At 38.7% G+C, this 21,192-nt stretch overlaps 1 protein-coding gene across 1 annotated transcript in view; it reads left to right on the forward strand.

The window, feature by feature from the left end:
- Positions 1-6,659: 6,659 nt before the first annotated feature.
- Positions 6,660-21,192, forward strand: part of LOC122992729 (aryl hydrocarbon receptor-like) — a 39,006-nt gene continuing 24,473 nt past the window's right edge. Inside the window, exons 1-2 of the mRNA XM_044366621.1 lie at positions 6,660-7,516; positions 12,035-12,222. Of these exons, the coding sequence (XP_044222556.1) occupies positions 7,476-7,516; positions 12,035-12,222 (229 nt within the window). The 5' untranslated portion in view covers positions 6,660-7,475. The remainder of the gene's footprint in view (positions 7,517-12,034; positions 12,223-21,192) is intronic.

Raw genomic sequence — 21,192 nt, forward strand, 5'->3', positions numbered from 1 at the left:
TTATTTTGTTTTATTTTTATGTATTTCGATGTATTCAAAACAGAATAAATACAACAGTTTAAAAAAAGAGAGGACATTTTATAAGGTCGTCATAATTCATAATCCTTAATTTGCTTTTATTCACATGGAGAACCTACAAAAACTGATTTCCCTTAACAGCAAGTGCTTGTGGTTTTGTTCAGAAGAAAGAGAAAAACATGTTTTTATGGCCTGTGTACTTACTCATTCTACATGTAGTTGTATGATGGTCACCATCTTCTTACTGCCAAAAGCCCACTTGCCAAACTTATTAGTTTGTATTTCCTTGATAGCTGTAAAATATCAAGCCTTTCTTGTCCCAAAAAGAGTTGGGCCCCAAGCCACAATTTAAATGATCACTTACAAAGCCACAAACCTCATGCATTTTTCAGTAGTCTGCAGACACTAGAATGTGCAAAGGCACATTTTAGTGTTTGCAGACAAAGAGCCTGCGTGCAAATGTGATATTATATACACATGAATGTATGATTGGATTTTCCAGTTTCTTTGATTGCCTATTCTGTTCATTTAGTACCACGGACTGTGTTTCTTCTGAAAACATCAAATGATTCAAGGTTATTAGGTTTAAATTGTTTGTATTCTCTCATTTGGTTTTACTCAGTTCTGAGAACAGATTCAAACAACAAGCGTTAAATTTGAAATATTTTAGATACTACGTAGCTCTTCAGCTCCATCCAAAATTCACATGGATAAATAACTATTTAAGGGCATAAATTTGAATCCCTTCAACTGCTTTTCCTGCTGTCATAGCAAAAATGCAATCCTCTGAACAATTTTATACATATTTTGTACTTTGTCAATCTCATCTTAAACTAGGTCAAAACCTAGTATATTGCTGAACCGAGTATGAAACTCTAGAGGAAGTGCATCAGGATTGAAGCCAATTTGACACAGGGTCTTTCTCAAAACCAAATAGGCCAAGTTTGGACATGGCGAGTTTGACTCGGGAGGAAAAACTTCCAAGGATGGGACGCTGCAGTACAATCATTCTGCAATTGGAACAGCAGCATACTTGCTGACAGCAGCAGCTCAGATTCAACACAACTACCTGACTAAACTACCTGAGGACTGCATTATTAGTTAGCTTGTAGTGTTGTGTGCTTCAGTTTATATAATTCTGGGGCAGTTTTATGCTGGGTTGTGATTTAAAGTATTGTGTTTTCTGGGTTTTGGTTTTCTGTTACTCTGTGTTTCCCTTGTGTTCATGTACTCCTCCTTACACCCGCCCTGCATTCGTCCTCGTTAGCCCTGGCCTTGACTCAGTGTTCTTTCCCAGTCTGCTGTCACATTCACACCTGCCCCATATCCGTCTCATCAGCCTTGCCCTGCTCCCAGTGTCTTCCCAGCCTTTCAGCTCCCAGCCTGCCTCTGTGTCTTGTCACCTGTTCCTCGTTGTCTGATTAGTTTAGTTTGTATTTAAGGTCTGGTTTTCAGTTGAGTTTTCATTGTTCTGTTTTGTTACATCGAATTTGCTCCTCTCCGCTCAGCCAGCTTCTGTTTTGCCTGCTCAGTTCTGAGAATAAAGAAGGTTTTCTTCAACGCTGCATTTCAGTCTCTCCATTTGGATCTGCTCCTGCCACTCCACATGACAAATGTGGCAGTTACAATTGTTAGATTTCATATGTGAGACCAACATTTATCTTCCAAAAGGAATTATATCATATATCAAAATGCTATGGAGACATTAGAGCCAGCGGTAAATTATCAAAGAGCTGCACAGATCAGTTCATCAGATCATTTTCTCCCTGGGATGACGACGGACATTGACTGGCCGATCATCTCAGGAGTCGGGCTGCTAGCAGCTGAGATGAATGGCCGGTCTCACCAGGTCAGTGGCTCTGAAACATCTCCGAAAATGTCAGAGCAACTTTCCAAATAGGTGTTATTTGGATAAACTGACACATACTGGGAATCTAAATGGTTACTTTCTCACCTGGAAAAAATATCAAAACTTATCAAAAAGTGACATATTAAAAGTTCTACAGCGAGAATTTCAACAGCTTTTAGTCTGGTTTAAAATCGCCATTGTCGCTGGTTGGTGCAAATCACCCACTATTATTGTTTAGAAAGCAATGTCACTGTATGTATGTTATACGTCACACTAGACACCATTGCTGTTACATGTCATGCCTCTGATTCCGGAACGGCGGCATGCTATCTAAAATCTCACACTGGGGCAGCATTTGTTTGGTTCAGTGTTAAAAAGTAAAGCCAGCGTAATGAGGGGTCTTCTTTACAGCAGTAGTGCCCTTCATTATCCCTCATTACACCAGCTACACTGTGGCAGATCTGGTTCCAGTGCCCCTTTGGCAACAAGCCGGGACCCTCTTATGCTACCCCCTTTTCTCTCAGGAAACAAAGCAGGCCACAACTTCTCACAATACAAATTATTACATACATGTAGTAATTTGCTTTGGCACATGACTGACACTCCCCCCTCTGAGCTCTAATGGCTAGTAAATGTCAGCCAGCCTGTGTGGTCAAACACGGTATTACAACTTCACTTACCAAAGTCCAGAGAGAAGAAAAGTGGCATTGGCATCATTTGATTAAAACATACATTAAGTATCAAAGTCAGTTTCAGTCAATGTAAAACTGCTCATGGACAACTCGCAAGAAAAGAAACTCTTATGTGTATTGTGAAGACAGTTATATTCTGGTCTTGCAGCAAACAATAAAAAGTGAACATTTAAATGAAAGAACCAGGAGAATTACCTTGTTTACAGTGTTGCTAATGATAACAACTGCAGTGTTTTTGTAAGACTAGTTAGCTTGGCAGTGATGGAGTACAGTAAGACATTATATGACACTCCATGAAAGAAAGAAGAATGGATTTTAATATCAACTAACATAAGTCATATAAACCATCTGTTTGTCTCTTATTGCTGGTTTTATTACTGATGGTTAAATATCTGTGATCTATGATACTGTGGCTGTCTGTGTGTATTTATCTCCTTAACACAAATGCAGCCAGAGATCATATTATGTACTTCATGCAGTTTGCCAGGGCACTGAAGCTGTTGTGTTATAGTGTGATGTAAACAGAGTCACAGGGACAGAATTTCTCCAGTTTATCATTAATTGGTTGTTCAGTCACCTGTTGACTGTAATTTGTAAATTAATAAAGTCTGATGCTATTTCATTGTGAGATTTTTTTATTATTGTTTTGTTTTTAAGCTGTGCTGTATGAGCAATAAGCTTAAAGAAACTAGAACATTGTACTGTAGGTCTTTTTAGGTTATTTTTTGTATGTCATGCATACAGATCAATATAGTTAAAAGGTTTTTTTTTTTGAGAGTTTTTCGAATCAAGGATAGATAATGTTGTATTGCTGTACAGATTGTAAAGCCTCCTGAGGCAAATTTGTGATATTGGACTATACATATAAAAATGACTTGCCTAAACATTATGCATATTATAGTAAGTCATGTATTTGATACATGCATTGATACTTTTAGGTCTGTGAATGTTTCTAGTGTTTACATATCTGTATCAGAGTGTGTAGTACTGTATAGATTTTTGTATGAAAAGTCATGTATGATATGTGTCCTTTGTTTTTTGATGTGAACATAAATCTGTAGTCTAAAAGTTTACAAATTGAATGTTATGTGGTTTCTTGTATTACACCATAACACATTGTCCTACTTGACTGTATATTACTTACAGCTGTGGTGGTGTCTGTCCCATGGGACACCAAGTGTCTAAACAAACACAAAACTTTTATTGTCTCCAACCCGCTGCTCCTGGAGGCATGAAGGGCAAGGGAACTACAGATTTCTGCAGAGGTGTGTACTCTACAGGCAGACAACAAAAATATACGCTTAAACAAATGGGCTGGTGGTCACCACTGAGTTGATTCAAAATCAAAAGGAAGGTTAAACACAACTGTGTTTGGTGGTAATAAAATTTTTGCTTTGATGAGTGTCTGGGAGAAGTGTCAGATCAGTTGTTTACATGCACAGTGGGAGATGAGCACTTTCACTTACCTTTTTAAACTGAGACCTTGATAATGTTCATAAGTCAAAGCTACTGAGCCAAAATTCTCATTAGCATTTCCTGAAAAATGGTAATTATTTACTGTACATCTGATTACAGTAATGCATTTCACTACATTAGTATCACCTTAATAAGCATACTTAATAATGATTTAGAAAAACACTTCTGTACATCTTCTTCAACACCAACAGTAAAATTTTGCTGTCAAATATTCAGTAATAATTATGGACAGTAGCACTACTGCAGCTTATTTTTCAGTACTCTTAAAAATACTGTAATTACTTGCAGGGGCGTCATGCAGTCAGCTTCACAATGCAAATGTAAATGTTCACATCAAACCAAGTTGTTACTAGTAATGATCTGTTTTGGCTTCTATGGTTATGATCAAACCACCCCCTATGAGTAACTATAATTGAATGACACCAACTAACATTATATTACATTTAATAGCAATACTGAACAAGAAGATGTTAGCGAAAAGGCTTTAAACTCAGGGGTAACGTTAGCTGGTTAGCTAGCCGGCACCGTTTTATCATTTAACGTTAGCAAAGTAAAGAAAGCTCACAAACATGTTTTTACTGACACTATTTAGCTCCTGACTCTTTGTAAAAAAAAAAAATCTCCATATGTCATCCCTGTTTTGTTGGATTCATTTCAGTGCTGCAAATGTATTTTGACAAAAACAATAATTTAGCTTCTGATAATGGCAAAGGACAACAAGCTAACATTAATGTTAATTACTTGGGTTATAGCTAGTTAAAACCACTGATGCTAAAGTCAGTAGTTGGTGTCCAATTGCACTGTCAATAATGTTATCAAATGTGAGATTATTTTATTAAGAATTTCAGTGTATTAACAAATGTAATTTCAACTCAAAATGAAGATGCTCATCCACTGGGAACAATGAATATCCATGTCAAATTTCATGGATAACTGCTTACTCTGAATGGTCTTTGACAGAAAGGCAGATCACTGTGCCTTGTCCTAACACTTGTGGGTCAAATATGTCTTTTTTAATCAACAGTTTGTCCTTGAAACCATGAATAAACCCCCCGCAACTACAATACAACCTATCAGCATGTTGGCCTAATTTTCTTCCTACATACGTTGTGGGGGGTCTTCAGCATCCTGAGGGGGTCTGATGTGGTCATGTGACCTAATGTATGCATTTCCATAGCTGAACACATATCTGCTTTCGTCTGCTGTCAAAATACATCTGCGTTACATCACTGCATTGTTGTTTCCACACAACCTGACACGATGCAGCACATTCAGGATTTCAGATTTCAGAAATCATGACATCCCCCCACCCGCCCTGACCTCCCCATCCCCCATCGAAATCTTATGTCTTCTGCCATACAAGTATCAACCAAAATGTGTCTGTAACACAAAGTATGGAGAGAGTATAAGAAGTTCCTACTGAATGCTCGGTCACATTCTTAGTTTATTTAGTCATTCTTTGATCAAATATATCCTGAACTTTTTTTTTTTTAAAGAAAACACTGATCTGATGCATTAAGCAGTTTGATATATTTTTGTTAAATGAAAAAAAGTTTAAAACATGTTTATATTCTCCAAACTGGCCCAGATAGATAGTCAGCCTTATAGTCCTTTATTTGTTGAGGTTTTGATGGCCTAAAAGTAGTCAAGTTTAAATGGCTTTTGAGTTAAATAATATCTGTGTTTAATTGTATAATTAGAAATGTTTAATCAGCATATAAAATATCACTCCTCCATGGTGGCTCCAGCCCTGCAGGTGTGTGACCAAGAGAAAAGATGCCCACACACTGAATCGATGTTCCCAAAAAGTCTATTTATTAACATTATTAACAATTACAACATTTCAACATTATGTCTTTTTTCCTCTCAAGATTGTTTTTGCCTTTCTTGCACGCACCTGACATCATGTTAGGATGTGTATCCACTTACCTGAAGGTGTGTCACCATACCAATACTGAGCTCAAGGTGTCTGGAGTAATGCAAATCCAATTCAATTCAATGAATGTTTAAGCAGGATATTATTAACAGCACATTTTCATGGAGTTTGGTAGCAGTAACATCAAATGTTATTCATTTAAATTAAATGAAGACTGGATTTTCCAAAGGACAAAAAAGAAAGAATAAAGAAATGTTATCCTGAAGATAAAATATGTTTGTCTGCCTTCATGGTTTTGTGCAGCTTCATGGAAATCACAAATCTCAAGAGAAAGATGATTAAATAATATAACATTTGTTCTTAAATTCAGATACAGTGGTGATCAAAGTACATCTAAATGTGTACATCTGCTAAATGAAACTGAAGAAGATGCACTAAAATGTTGGACTATTCCTTTAAAAAGTGTATTTTTCTTTTTCTTTCGATCAAGTCTGTATGTTTTTATCAGATCTGGACAACATTAACAACATTAAGCACCTAAATCATACTTTTTAATAATTCTGCTGCTTATTAAAACATGTTTCTGGCTGCAGGTTCTTCTTTTTTCCCACTGAGATAAAATATCCAACTGTTCCATCAGCGCAGGTGAAGACCTTCAGAGAGTCATTTTGAATGTTGAAATGAATTCAGTTACATTATTTAAGAGTCTAACCCCTGACCCACATTCAGCACGGGCCACTGCAGGCTCAACATAAACCTCCATCTCTCATCTGCGCGCTGATTGGACGGCGGGCCTCGCTCGAGAACTCGCCGGCGTGGACACGCTCGGCCTGTGTTTCCAGGAGATTCTCCCACGTGCCCGCGCACACACCCGGCGTGCCCTCTTCCTTTTGCTGTAGATGCTTCTTTGAGCGCGCGCCCGGTTAGAAATCTGTGTCGGGCGTGCCCGCCAGTGGAATGCGCGCACCCGCTGTCCCCCATTTGCAGCTCACGTACGGGGCGCTAATTGGAGAGCAGCACTGATGTAGATTATAAAATGTAAATACTTGAAGCTTTTACTGCGTTTACTTCCAGTACTTCTCTGTGTTTATAAAGTGGAGGAATGATGAGGAGGGTTTCTCTGCAGACTGCGCCTCTTCTCTGATCATCTCATCCTTTTTTTTTTTCTTCATGAGGATGAAAACTCAGCATCGCTTTTTTTAGTTGGAACAAGTTCATGTTTCTGTGAGGCTGATGGGACAACAACTGTTGGGTGATTTTTCCGAGTTATTCTCCTTTTTCATCAGATCGGATCCGGTGCGGTTTTTTTGCAGGTTTTTGATTTAATTCCTAAGTGGAGCGGCCCATAAAAAAAGAGGCTCCTGTTCGACCTAACTTACTTCGTTTGGTATCTGCCGGTGTTTTTTGTATTATTTTTTTAATTTGTTTTTCAGATTTTTTTTTTCAACATGTGTGTACAGTCTTGATCTGGAGGATTACAGCAGAATATTTCTCGGTGGCTTACATGTAGCGGAGAAAAAGGCTGTGTGTGATTTCTGAGGGATTCTATATAAGAGGAGCCGTCATGTATGCAGGACGCAAGAGGAGAAAACCGGTCCAGAGAGCGTAAGTTCATTTTATTTGGGTTTTAATTCTCATATTTTATAATAGCGTCGTATTAAAATGTAAAATCGACTGTATGAATTGTGATGTTAGTTTTCCAAAATGCACGAGCCGCGATAAGCCTGAGCAATCAGCACAAATAGATTTTAATTCTAAAGATTTCGTTTTCTTTTGGATCGCAAAATAATTTAGGCTAATGCACGTGATTTGCTAAAAATGTATATTTAATTACAGGCAGTTTGCTGAGGTTTTATAATAAATGTGTGCTGCCGTTGGGCCTGTGGGCGTAAATGTTCTGTGCGTTTTAAAATGCTGTGTAGCTTTAATGCCTGCGGATTATTGCAGGCCTGCAACAGCGGCCCCATTTTAACCTTCAAAACTACTCCCGTTTCTTTCAAAATCTTTAGAGATATTTTTAACAATATGTCGGGAATAAGATAAAGTAACGCACAATTCAACTTTTTAAAGAAAAATTTTGCACCCCTTCAAAAAAGAAATGACTGAGCACCTCCTGCTGAGTGTTGCGCCATTTTCTGTCAAAACGCCCTTGAGAGGATCAGAGGCACCGTTTTTTTTTCTGTCAGCTTCTCTTTTTATCGGTTATGTTAAATCGAATCATGAAGGGCTATTTATGATATCTCATATATATAAAAATCTCTCTATATATATTAGTAACTGACCCTGGCCCTTTATTATTAAATCAACCAATTTTCAGGCTTTAACGCGACTTTACTTTACTTTATTTTCAGCTTAAACATTTGATGTAAAACTCCACAGTGATGAAATATAGATCCAAATTAAAGATGAGGAATTTTATATTTCTATAAAAATCTGAACATCATACAGTAACTGTTTTGGTGTGACATCATAGTCATGGCAGGGTCAAACTGACGCCATTTCCCTGCCAATGTTTTTTTTTTTTTTTTTTTTTTAAATGTCAAAAATCCATCCAAGTACAATCCAAATAGATAAAGAATCCAAAGCAGTTCCTTTTATCTTCTTTATTCTTTGATGAGATCAAATGTGATCAGATGTGACTGACTTTGGAAAAGCTCCAAACTGTCCACAGACAGCTCACTGCTGCTGCACATGATGAGAACATCATCACATCGACCCACTGTGCAAAATGACTGCAACACCAACATATCTGTCGATACATGATGTCACGTTTAGCTTTACTAATACAGTCGTTTTTGAATGAATGAACATGTTATAAGTGAACCAGCTTTAATCTGACTGAACTTTAAGGCAGAAATTGATCTGCAGCACATTAATTCCTTAAAAGTAGATTCAGCATTTGTAAATGTTGGACTCATAAAAAATCCCTGTAATCCTGCTTGTGCTGAGTCTAAAACTGTGGCTGAGACACTTTTGATTTGATGATGAAATATGAAACACACACACACACACACACACACAGATACATTGATTGACCGGTCACAATTTTGATATTCGGTTGATTTTGGATTACAGATAAAGAAGCACTTTGACGACACTCTGCGCTCTGGTCACTTCCAATAGGCGTTATAATTTTATGACATCTTAAAAGATGAATGATTAATCAAAAAAATTAAATATTAATATTATTGATACTGACAATAGTTGCAGCAGTATACATGCACACACACACACATGCAAGAAAGAGCAGCATTGCAGGTCAAGTACAGTGCTGCTTCCATCACTGATGTGCATTATAAACAGATCTCCATCCATCCATATTCATGTGCAGTGATCAGACGTGACAGCGTCAGCGTGTGTGAACTAGAAACAGTTTTTGTAGCTTAACTGTATTCTGTCAACTCATATTGCTACAATATTGTTGATGTTCTCTATTTGTATGAAAATATATTCTTCACTCCACAGGTTTAACTTGTGATACACAGCTAGTCACTGAACGTTTATAAAAGCACAATCTGTGATCCAAATGTGAATGAAAAGGAGCTGCTATCACTCCCACACTGATGAACAGGTGTTTTAATACAGCGACTAAAACTACACAACAAAATCCAAGTTATTCATGTTTTCTGATGTTTTCTTACACAAGTAAAACTTGCCAATATTTACAATTAAGAAACATTCAAAACACCTATTATTCATTTATGAATTAAACTTTTAATTATATATGTAAACATACAAGTTCTTAATATGGTCAGAATAGTGATACGGCCTTTAATATATTGAATTCAAGAAAAAATAACTGAGAAATAGGTGAAGCACAATCACATTATGGCAACATCTGGGTGTTGTCATGAAAATGAGAGTTGCATAACGCAGTATATGAGTGTATAGACCGAAGTAATGTCAACCTTCCATCACAGGTTGTATATGTGTATAACTGTTCAACAAAAGTCATTTAAATACTTTTTTTTTTTTTTACAGAGGTGAAACTATCCAGTATTTCATAAGTAAATGTTAAAATGTAAAAAAAAAAAAACCCACTTTCTTCTTTTTTCCTAACTAGTTAAAGATCATGTGACCCCTTGGGGAGTAATTCTAAAAAATGCCTCAATCTCTACAATCTTCTCTTCCTCATGCCCTGTAACAGACAGTAATCATGTCAAGGACGTCAGCTCTCCGACCATTAGCCTATATAAGTGTAGTGACGTGCAGACTTGGCCAGTCAAACACAGGACAGAGCAGAGTTCACACTGTGAGGCATGATTGAGATCATTTGGAAAAGCTCTAGTGCCTCGACACACTCAAGATACTGTACATCACCTACCAGCCGTCATCAAATGAACTCATAAATATGCTTGTTCCTGTGTTTCTTTCAACATCTCTAATGCACAATACCACAAGGTTTTTAATTCAGACTTCATAAAGTCTGTGGTCCATTTAAGCTGAAACACATTTTGTTCCATGACGTAAATTACACCCACAAATATGTCAACTGTTTTCTTTCTAGCTTTCTATTCATAGTCTTCATATGTGGTTCAAATAACACATGCGTCTCATAAGTCATTGTTTTGTTAAAGAGACTATTTTGTTTATCACGCACCCACTGCAGAAAGTCCATCGAAATTCTCATCTGAACAGAGTTAAGTTCAGGGTTTACAACAAGAAGTCATCATTACTGGCTCATTACTGTACTTTTATAATCTTATAATCATCCTATAAGTGGTTTGTCTTTATTATTAATGTTGCATTGTGAGACACATGAAGCATCATGTGCAACATCAGGGAAAAATATATTGGGTCAATTTGGCAAAACTGACCTCCAAATAAAGATGTTGACACTGTAAACATGTTAACATTTCAGGCTTACCCTAGTTTACTTCAAATTGAGGCTCAGGCTAGTTATTTCTCTTTTATTTATTGTTATAAAATATCAATGAAAGCTTATTTCATCATTGCTATTTGGAAGATATGATTTTTGTAATGGTTTTTATCATTTGAAATGATTTATATCCAAGTCTTAAAGACCATGGAAGATATACCTAGCTATATGTTTCCTCTGAGGCAGTCATCACTGCAATGATTTCACAAAGTGACCCAAAATATTTAGTATTTATTCATTAATGAACTATTACATCACTAAAAAACTACTCAGTTAATAGGCCTACATATTGTAATATTTTATAAAACATGATTGTGTCCTGTAAGAGGAGCCTCTTTTTATGTACTCAAAAACATGAACTTCATACATCAACACAAACATTAACAAACACCTGCCAGAATCAGGGTTTGACAGCAAAAAAATAATCGGTGATGCTTATTCATTCGTGAAAGCTGAATATCAGCTGATAAAAAAACAGTAATGTATTTTGGAAAATGTCAGCTAGCGTCTATGAGCCTCTTTAGGAGCCAAGACTAAAATCATGTTTTGGAATATTTATTTTTCAACACAGCTTAACAGTACAGGATCTACTGAAACTACATGACTGCTGAGCAAAATCAAGTTCCACCTACGTAATTTTATACACATTTCTTCAAATTTTAGCCTGACCTATTTGGTATCTTTGGGAATGTTTGTGTCATGACATTACTGGGTCTGTATAGAGTTCAAACTGTGTTTAAAAATTGCCCTAAATTCACAAGAGATTGGCCTATAAATTTTAAGGTCAACATGCCTAAAGCTGGTGTGGGGTGGCTGTTCGAAAAGATACCAACCATCCCCCACATAAAAAATATATGCAATACATACTACAAGTTATAGTGGTACTTATCAAAATACCACTATAGTATTATACTTATCAAAAATATGTAAAAAAGGGCTCTAACTTCAAAATACCCTCCCTTATTTTGTTATAGCACCCTATAAACCCCCCAAAATGTGTATATTGCCCCCCAAATTTATGATTATCCCAAAGTACGGTAAAGCAGGCTCAAAAATGTATTTGCTGTAGTCCTAGGAACTCCTAAATGTCCCCCCAGGTCAAGGATAAAACACAATTTACAACAGAATGAACAGAGAAACCCAAGGAGAGATCATATTTTGGGTTTTTTGGGGATCCCTGGTGGTTTTGAATGTCTGCTGATGATTTGGATGTGACCAGCTTCTTTGTTTACAATGTCCTTCAGGGTGAAGCAACCGCCAGCTGAAGGGGCAAAGTCCAACCCGTCCAAACGGCATCGAGACAGGCTGAACGGGGAGCTGGAGAGGTTGGCCAGCCTCCTACCTTTTCCTGAAGAGGTCACCGCCACTCTGGACAAGCTCTCCATCCTGCGCCTGAGTGTCAGCTACCTGCGAGCCAAGAACTTCTTCTCTGGTAAATTTACTAGTTAAAGCTTCCATATGTAAGAATTATGACGCAATTTACATTTATTAATTGTTTTTTTATTGCCAATGAGTGAATGGGTTGTAACGGAACTTAAAAAATAAGACCTTCCCTGACTTTGTGGGCTGGGTATATGAGCCTGTGGACTTATATGTGAAGGACCTGGGCTGGAGTTTCTGCCAAAATTCTACGGATGTGACATTTTTGCGTGCTCCCTAGTGCCTTGCCTCTCTCCCACTAACACCGACAAACGACCAGCATATACCAGAGCAAAAATGATGCTATCTGAGTTGAAACACCCTGCAGATATTAGCTCTCCAGCTAATGAAACAGCTAGCCGCCTCCTTCAACCACTACACATTTCGCGACAAAACACCCCCGCAATGACAAGTCCCCCATTCCTGAACACACACAGCTAAAACATCATTTACATAACAAAGGAGCTGAAAACAAGCTCCAAAGCAATAGCAGAACATACCTTTTTTCTGTTGGTACTCTAAAGGTGGTAATAAGCTTACATTTCACAACAAAAGTGCAGTGCGTTGCTCCCCAGCCACAGCTCACTGAGTCGACTGGTGTTTAGTAAACACGATTGGTAAAAAAAAAAGGTGGCGTTCTCAGGTCAGGTTCTGGTGGTTGATTAACGCATATTTTTGCGGCCACAGTGCAACAGGAACCTCTGTGCTTGTGTGTGAGCATGCACACGTCCAAATTGAAATTACTATAAATCTAGCCCTACACCATGACCTTGCTAAACAGTATGCCATTTGTGAAGCTTCATGCATCTAGATAGGAATGGTACAATACAATGTAATATTGTTGTTAATTCAAATTTCTTGCATGAACACCATCTCCCACAAACCCAAGCCCTATTATTTAAACACTGGTTGACAAAGGATTACAACTAAAAAGGTGGAAAGATGACAAACTGCTGTTGAATGCTAATAAGCTGAACTTTGTTAAAATCATGAAAGGCCTTAAATTCTAAGTGTTGTAGATGCTTGTTTATCTTAGAATATGGATTATAAACCTCAGGAACGTGTTGGGGTTTGTTTTGTTTTTTCAGAAATACTCATGAAAGAAACGAGATTGCATTCAGTTAAACTAGCTTAACTTCAGGGCTCTTTTTTGTGGGGTTTCTAGGTTTGATTCTGACTCTAAATTTAACTCAGTTTTGATGGTTTGGTGGCTAGCTTACTAGACAATGTTTAAATATGACAGCTTTAGATTTGTTCAAAGGTGTATTTTATCTCTTTTGATTAACCTAGGCTATCAGTTCCCTCCATTCTTTGTGCTAAGCTAGGCTAGGCTTGGACCAGTCTTGCTACTGAATGCACAAATGTGAAATTCAAGTGATTCAATCTTCAATTGGGGTAAGTTGGCAAATAAAAATCTACCAAAAGGCCAGATTGTTCTTTTGAGCAGCTCTTTAGCAGAGAAGAACAGGAAGCAGCACTTTCTAAATGTTCTTATCACTCTGATCCCTGTAACCATTATGAGAATGTCACAACACAGTCACTCACTCTATATTTGTGCTGGATGTGTTTCCTGACATCTCACGGCTCATCTCAGCAGCCAGAGATGTGGAGACCACCTAGAGCAACCAGCCACCGCCTTATTCAGATGATTTCATCCTTCAATATTTCATTGAGAGCCATGTCCGTGTGTGTGTGTGAGACATCAGTTATTTGAGGATTAGGAGATGGAGCTCTGCTTGGTGTCCATTAAAACTGTACGCCGAAGCATCAGGAAGAGTTGCATGCCAGTGGATGAATGTGTACAGTCTTCTCTACTATGCGGAGTGAAGACATTGATATTTTAGGCAATGATCTTTAAAAGAGAATGCTGCAATGCGGCCGTCAGATGCTCTTGAAGCATGAATAATTTAGAGAAACCCCGGAGTTTAAAGAATTTATGAAATGGAGGCAGAGCAATGTTTGTTTAAGGCAGCGAGCGGCTTTCGAAATGGCTGTTTGGGGTGAGACGGACAGGATACAGCACCAGTGATATGAGTGTGCTTACGGCAGATGTAGAAATGCATTTCTTTTTTTTTTTTTGTGTGTGTGTGTTTGTGCGTGTATTCAGAAGCTTCTGATGCCCCGAGGACACAAAATGAAGTCCACATTGAAGCTTCTGATTCATTTCTTTATTTACTCTTCGAGCCATCAGTAGGAGTTGTGCTTATTATTCCCATTCAGCAACATCTGGAAATATTCAGTGGCTACTTGACCTGTCAGAGTGTATTTTTGATTGTGGATTTCAGTGCCAATAGGTCAAAGTGTACTGTATAGACAAGTCCTCTTGTCTAACTGCATTAGCCTACTTCCTGGACAGTCTTTAAGTAATTAACGAGCTCAGGGCTCTTACATTAAGGAAGCAGCTCCACCAAGAGAAAGCTCTGTGGACCCCGAGGGCCCATCGCTCCAGGCTGCCTCTGTGGTCAGCCATAATTTGTTGTATGTAAACAGTACAAATCCTGCTTGTCAGAGGCATCCGAAAGTGGGTGGTCTGTGGAGCGATGACTTAGCTCCAGTGCACTCTGGGAACGTTGCCATTGCTTCAACACTCTCTCTGTTTGGACGTTTAGAAGAGCTGTTAATGCTAAGAGAGGCGCACCATCATAAAGTATTAAAATTCATTTGAATTGTAATGTGCAGTGCAGAAGTATGTTTTTCTCTCTGAAGATCATCAGCAGCTGTTTTTTTTTTTTTTTAATCATTTCTGTAAGGTTTATTGTTTCACAGAGTCACACGTTAGTGTGCGTAATTGATTATGTTGTAGGAGTTGAACAAAGCCTCGGCAGAGCCCGGTTAATCTGGCTGACAGTATTATCCAGCCCAGCTGCCATCTTTGTTATTGTCAGGAGCTACAATGGGCTTGTCCCTCTCAGCCGGTCTAAGGAGAGGGGCGTTAACTCTTTAAAACCGATAACACCAGGGATCACCCCACTCTGGGTGTGAGGCAGCTCTCAGCTATAAGAGCCATCTTCACAGCTGTTGTCTGCCTTTTGGATCACTCATGCTCCATGTGTGACAGCAGCACTGTGGCAGTAAATGAGTGAAATATGGAAATTTGCTTCGCTCCAGCAACGAAAGCTGCAGAATGTCATTTTGGGTCCCTGGAGGTGCTGAGGTCCCAAATTATAAGACGACGGATGTCAGACTGTTCATGTGTTTTTATTAGATGTGTCATGCACAAGGGTCAACAGCTTTGTGATGCCAATGTATTCTGCAGGATTCACACTGTGGGCTGAATGCTTTACGCCACATAGTTGATGTTTTTTTAGACTTTTGTAACAGTTCTGCAGTGAGAAGCCACATGCAGTGTTTCCAGCAGTGTCAGTACTGTCACAGATAATCTGGTGTGGAGAATCAGTGATACGCTTATTAGTACTAGTCTGCTCTCTCTATTTTTATCCATGTGTGGGGTAAGTTTTCCAGTCAGTCAGGGTGTCAAACTCTAGTTGGCTCAAATCCATTTTGACCAATACTTTGCCTCCTTTAGAACAGACTTACATTTGTGGCTCCATTGCTGGGAATGTTTAAGTTGAGTGAGTTTTAGCAACATGTGTACATAGACAAGCAGCTGCAAAGTAAGTGTCATAGTTCACATGCTTGCCAGTGTTCTCTGTTTGTACTTGGAGGTTTATCACCAAAAAAAGTATATGGCATATATTGTTAAATACACCCACAATATGACTGGGGATGTGATCTAAAAGGGTTAAAAAGGCATTTTTCATTTTATCTCCACTAAATAATTTCTTGTATTTCAGACTTTCCATCCAACCATCACATGTGGCTACAATGAACAATCAAATCTTGTTTAATGTGGTTTCGCTTTCCAAGTTGAAAGTGACAGTAAAAATGAAAAACTGTGATATATTCAATAAATCTCACACAGCAGTCAATATATCTTCATAAAATGTATGACAGCAATAATCATTCTCCATGCTTAGGATTGGTTCTGTGGGGAAACTGTTGAAAAGCATTTTCTTTTTCACTCTTGTGTGTCTTCACGGTGGTGAAAGACCTGACAAGATCCAGGATGACACAACTAAGCCAATAAGGGCTCTCTTGGGTTTCTTGGAAGAGTCACCATAGCCCACAGCCAAAAGACTTGATTGCCCTTTTTCTTCTTCCCGGCCCCCTCCATCGACCCCTGATTCCCTCTGGTTCTTCTCTTGTTTTTCTGGAAAGGTTCCCGCAGTGTTAGAGGCAGGCAGCTAGAATCAGACCTGCCATCACGTGACTACTGTTGCATAACCATTACTCTCTCAGATGCATGTCAGATGGTCATTACTGTGCTGAGAGCTGCAGCTAACACTGTAGTTATAGTTCATAGATCACCATTTAAACTTATAGAGGGCAGCAGATGAAATGGTGATTAATCCTGTGATTTTATCATAGCAGGATGTCTGTTGTTAAAGCGAAGTGTAGGCGCTCTATTTGAATGCGCTCTATTGTAAATATAGATGGAGATTAGGAGAAATAATCCCTGTGGACTGCAGAGGGAATCACTTAACTGTGGTTTGTATTTGGCTGTGTGTTTAACACTGCAGTCCAATGTGGGACTGCTGGAAATAACACTGGGTCACAAAAGAGGTTCAGAGGTGGAATGTAACTACAGTATATACACTTACTGAAGTACTGTACTTAAATACATATTTGAGGTGCTTTGGTTGACTATTTCCATTATCTGCTACTTTACACTTCTGCTCCACTACATCTAAAAGGGAAATAATTTATTCCACATTTAACAGTTATTCTTACTAGTTACAGATTAAGATTTTACATACATCTTGACAAAATTCATTGTTACAGATTAAACCGTCCAACAGTACATAAAGTTTTCCAACTGATCTCCACTTAGTTTCAACATTTAAATGCTTCATTAAAAATAATCCGATGATATAACAATCTTACTGTGACAGGGGTCATTGTGCTTCATAATGACTTAATTACTTATACTGCTTTTCTACTTTGTACTATTTTAAATGTAGGACTTAGGATCTGAATACTTCTTCCACTACAAATAAAATCAGTGTATTGTTTGAACATGTGTAAGACATCGGTCTATCTGTCCACTCTTTTGGTCCAGATTGAAATATCTCGACAACTATGGGGTGGATTACCATAAACCTTTACAGTTATTACAGTCACAGACATTTACAGTCCCTTCAGGATGAATTTTAATAACTTTGGTGATCCCCTGACTTTCCATCCAGTGCCATCATCTGGTCAAAATAATAATTAAAATACCTGAAAAAAACAGTAAAATTCCCATCAGCCTCATCTGTATTTTGTGTTTAGTGCTAATTACCAAATGTTAGAATGCTAACACACTAAAGTGATCATAGTAAACATTAAATCTGTTAAACATCAGCATGGTAGATAGTGACCATGCTAGCATTCTAATGTTAACGTTTCGCTCAGTGCCTGCTAGCATGGCTGTAGACTCTTAGGCTTATTTGAAATATGAATGAACCTTTGAACTGATTTCCACTCACATTTAATGTGAGCATTCATCACAAAGTTGTAGTGTTGACTGCTGACAGAGAACAGCCTTCAGCACAGTTCACATTAAACAGGGTCTATTTGTAGTGAGGACACCTCAGGAAATGCTTCCACTATGTGAAAGTAAAGAGAACATGAGAATAAAACAGGACTAATGAATATGTTTCCCTCTAAGTCATAAAAAAATGCAAATTGTAATTTTATAATCCAGTTCTTAACCCAACTATTATATTTTTCTCGCCTGATTGTGTCCCGGATTTTTTATTATAAAAAATGCCTTGATCAACCATGTTGACAGTAGTACACTTGATCACTTTTGAACTTCACAATGAACAAAAAAATAAGAACAGTAGAGAAGAAATGAATCTTAACATGTTTCCATGAGGTAGATCATTATATCTGTTATAAAAGCACCAGCGTACAATGTCTTCCATTAATAGAGAGACGGCAAACATGGACCAGCACTGCACACACATTATGCAACTCCCTCTGGATCAAGCCATGGATATAGAAAATGAATTATGTAAAACACTATTCTCCTCCTAGTAGGATGTATTGTTGTGCACATGAAGTTACAGCAACTGTAGGCTAATTAAATGGACATGACACACATGTAGCAGCTTGCACTTCTTCTCTCCCTTCAAAACATCACTCGACTGTTTTCTAAGAAGTGTGTTGGCAAGCACAGATAACACCGCTGAATTCATGTTAATCAATTCAGATTCAATCAGAGCATAACATATTGCTACATGCCTGGTGTTTTGAAAGAAAATGAGGCCAAATAACTGTTTTAATGAAATTAATGTCCATACATCGCTGCAATCACACACACACACACACACAGTTACATTTCTGGAGTATCTACTGTATAGCCTCCCACCGCTGCCGCCGCCGCCGCTGCTGCTGCTGCTGCTGCTGCTGCTGCTGCTGCTCTGGGATTGGTTATGTAAGCTGTGTGGCTGTTGTGAAGGTCTTGTGACATGTCATGATGCCTGTCGCTGCTCTGAATAAGGGCGATGATTTGTTTTTTGAAATAGCGCCTCCCCTCCCCCTCCTTCCTGTAGGTCATCTATCTGGACACACATGAAAGGGAGAGCGATCCGGGCTGCATGATCAGCAGTGGGTCATCCCTTCATGACGACCCATCCTACCTCCCTCCCTCCCCTCGACTCTCTGCCCGTCCTTCCCTCCGTCCTTCCCCTACAGGGCTTAACCCCATCCCCCAGCTGCGCTGATCACGATACAGCACTGCGAGGAATGCAGGCCACCAAAGGGAAAACCTGGTAATCAGCAGTGACCCCTCCCCGCCCGTACCCTGCCCAAATCCCATCACTCCTCACCTCCTCCTCCTCCTCCTCCCACCTCTCTGGATCGCCTCTCATAAGCAAATATGCAACCATGTGATCGAGAAACCTCGGGAGACACGAAAGCAGCACAGGGTGCGTGCTTTCCCCCTGCATTAGTGACCGCGTGTTCATGTTCAGTCTGTATACGTGTGTATGGGTGTGTGTGTGTGTGTGTGTGTGTGTGTATGTGTGTTGCGTGCATCCATGTGTATGTTAGTGGATGTGGGGGTGGTATGTGTGCATCGCGTGTTCATTTACTGCAGTGTTTGGGGGTTGAAGGAGTTGAAACATTCTATATTTACTCACTGTCATTCACACTCTGGTAGAATAATTAACACACATACACACTCACACACATACTGTATGCATGCATTGTACTGTGAGTATGAGCATGTGTACATGCTGACACACACATTCACTGTCCGACTCTCCGTCCTGCCCAGTAGACAGGCTGAAAACGCTGGGATGTAATCACTGTGTGTGCAGAGGTGAAATGTAGCGTGTTAACCTTCAAAGGTTGAATTTTACAGTTTTGGTTTTGTCTCGCATGTACAACTGTAACATGCTTAATGCTGATTAGGATCCTTTCAGATTATGTAATGTTGTATGTCTGTGTACAGGTATCTATGTGTTGTTTTTAATGCTGTTGTGTTTTTTTAGTGTTGTTTTTAATGTGAAAACAGTATTACCACAAACCCAGAAATCACAAAAAAACTATAGATAGATAAATGATAAGATTCTAATTGTGACTATGTGCAATTTAAGAACAGTATATACAAATGTATCAAATACATGCCAAACAGAAGTGCCAGATAGTTATTTGTACTGTAATGCTTGAACATGTGTTGTTCTGTCAATAGCGGTGCCAAAAATGTATAGTAGTATAAAATAAACTTCTCAAGTTTCATATATTCTGTGCCAAAATCAAAACACACTAATCACAGATACCGTTACTGAAAAAGCAAAGGTAGCAGCTGTGTGTGTGTGTTCTCAAATGTGCTGAAAAGAACCTAGCTATAAATCAATTGAATCCTAGTTGTACTTGTAAGAAATAGAATGCGTTTCTGCTTTGATTGATTCACACATGCACACACACCTTAGTTGTCACTGCTAATATGGATCCTGACTGCTGTCTTTGCAGCTACAGTATCAACATCCTAAACTGCACTTCCTGATTAGCTGCTAATGTTACCGTGGAGATTAACAGCTGAGCTACTGTACGGAGTGTGTGAGAGAGTTCCTGGTGGCGGTGAGACGCTAAGAGGATGAATGTACAATAGTTTGCCCTGCAGTACGATCATCCTGGAGTCTCTTATAATTATTTGTTTGTTAGGTCTTTAAAGACTTTACAAGTTCCACTTCATAGGTGTCTGAAAGACCAACCAGTTCTGTGAATGCAGCACTGTGAGTTCTGTGAATGTTGTGATAAATTGTGTAAAATGCAGCACAGTGATTAGATGCCTGAAGTCCTTTACTGTACTGTAGTAGTGTGTTCATCCAATCAGGTGTAGGAAGAGTTTGTTGTGTTGCTTTAGTAAAGAAAGTAACAGTTGTAATGACTAACTCGTCCATGGCCTTGCTACACGAACAATAGTACCCCACTTATCAGTGGAGTATGCTGTCCATATGTTAATATATTTTCAGAAAGTCAAATAAACCTCTATCCTGATCTCAGAAAGGAAATCATGCTAACTGAAAGAAAGGAGATGGACTTCAACACCTGATCCAGCTGTCTACTTTCTGCAGGTACACTTTTGGCTCGAGTCGCGTTGTAGTTTGAGAAACAAAACCAAAAACAGGAGAATAAACACAGATGGATACATAAAAGGATCTATATGTTGATGTCAACTTGAAAGTCATAATGTGGAGGATAAGATCACTATCACTGAGAATAGTTTACTAATGACGATGACACTATGCAGCAGTGTCGAGGCGACCGTATGGTCAACACTGAACATTGAATGATGGAAACTTGTGTGGATGTCGAGGAGTCAAACAGACTTCTGGACAGACAGGAAGATAAATGATCAGGTTAACTCGTAAGGCAGGTTAAGAGTCACAACTGGGATACTTTGATGTGAAGAATTCACTGACTGACTTCT

Source organism: Thunnus albacares, chromosome 11 (genome assembly GCF_914725855.1).
Source record: "Thunnus albacares chromosome 11, fThuAlb1.1, whole genome shotgun sequence".
Taxonomy (NCBI): domain Eukaryota; kingdom Metazoa; phylum Chordata; class Actinopteri; order Scombriformes; family Scombridae; genus Thunnus; species Thunnus albacares.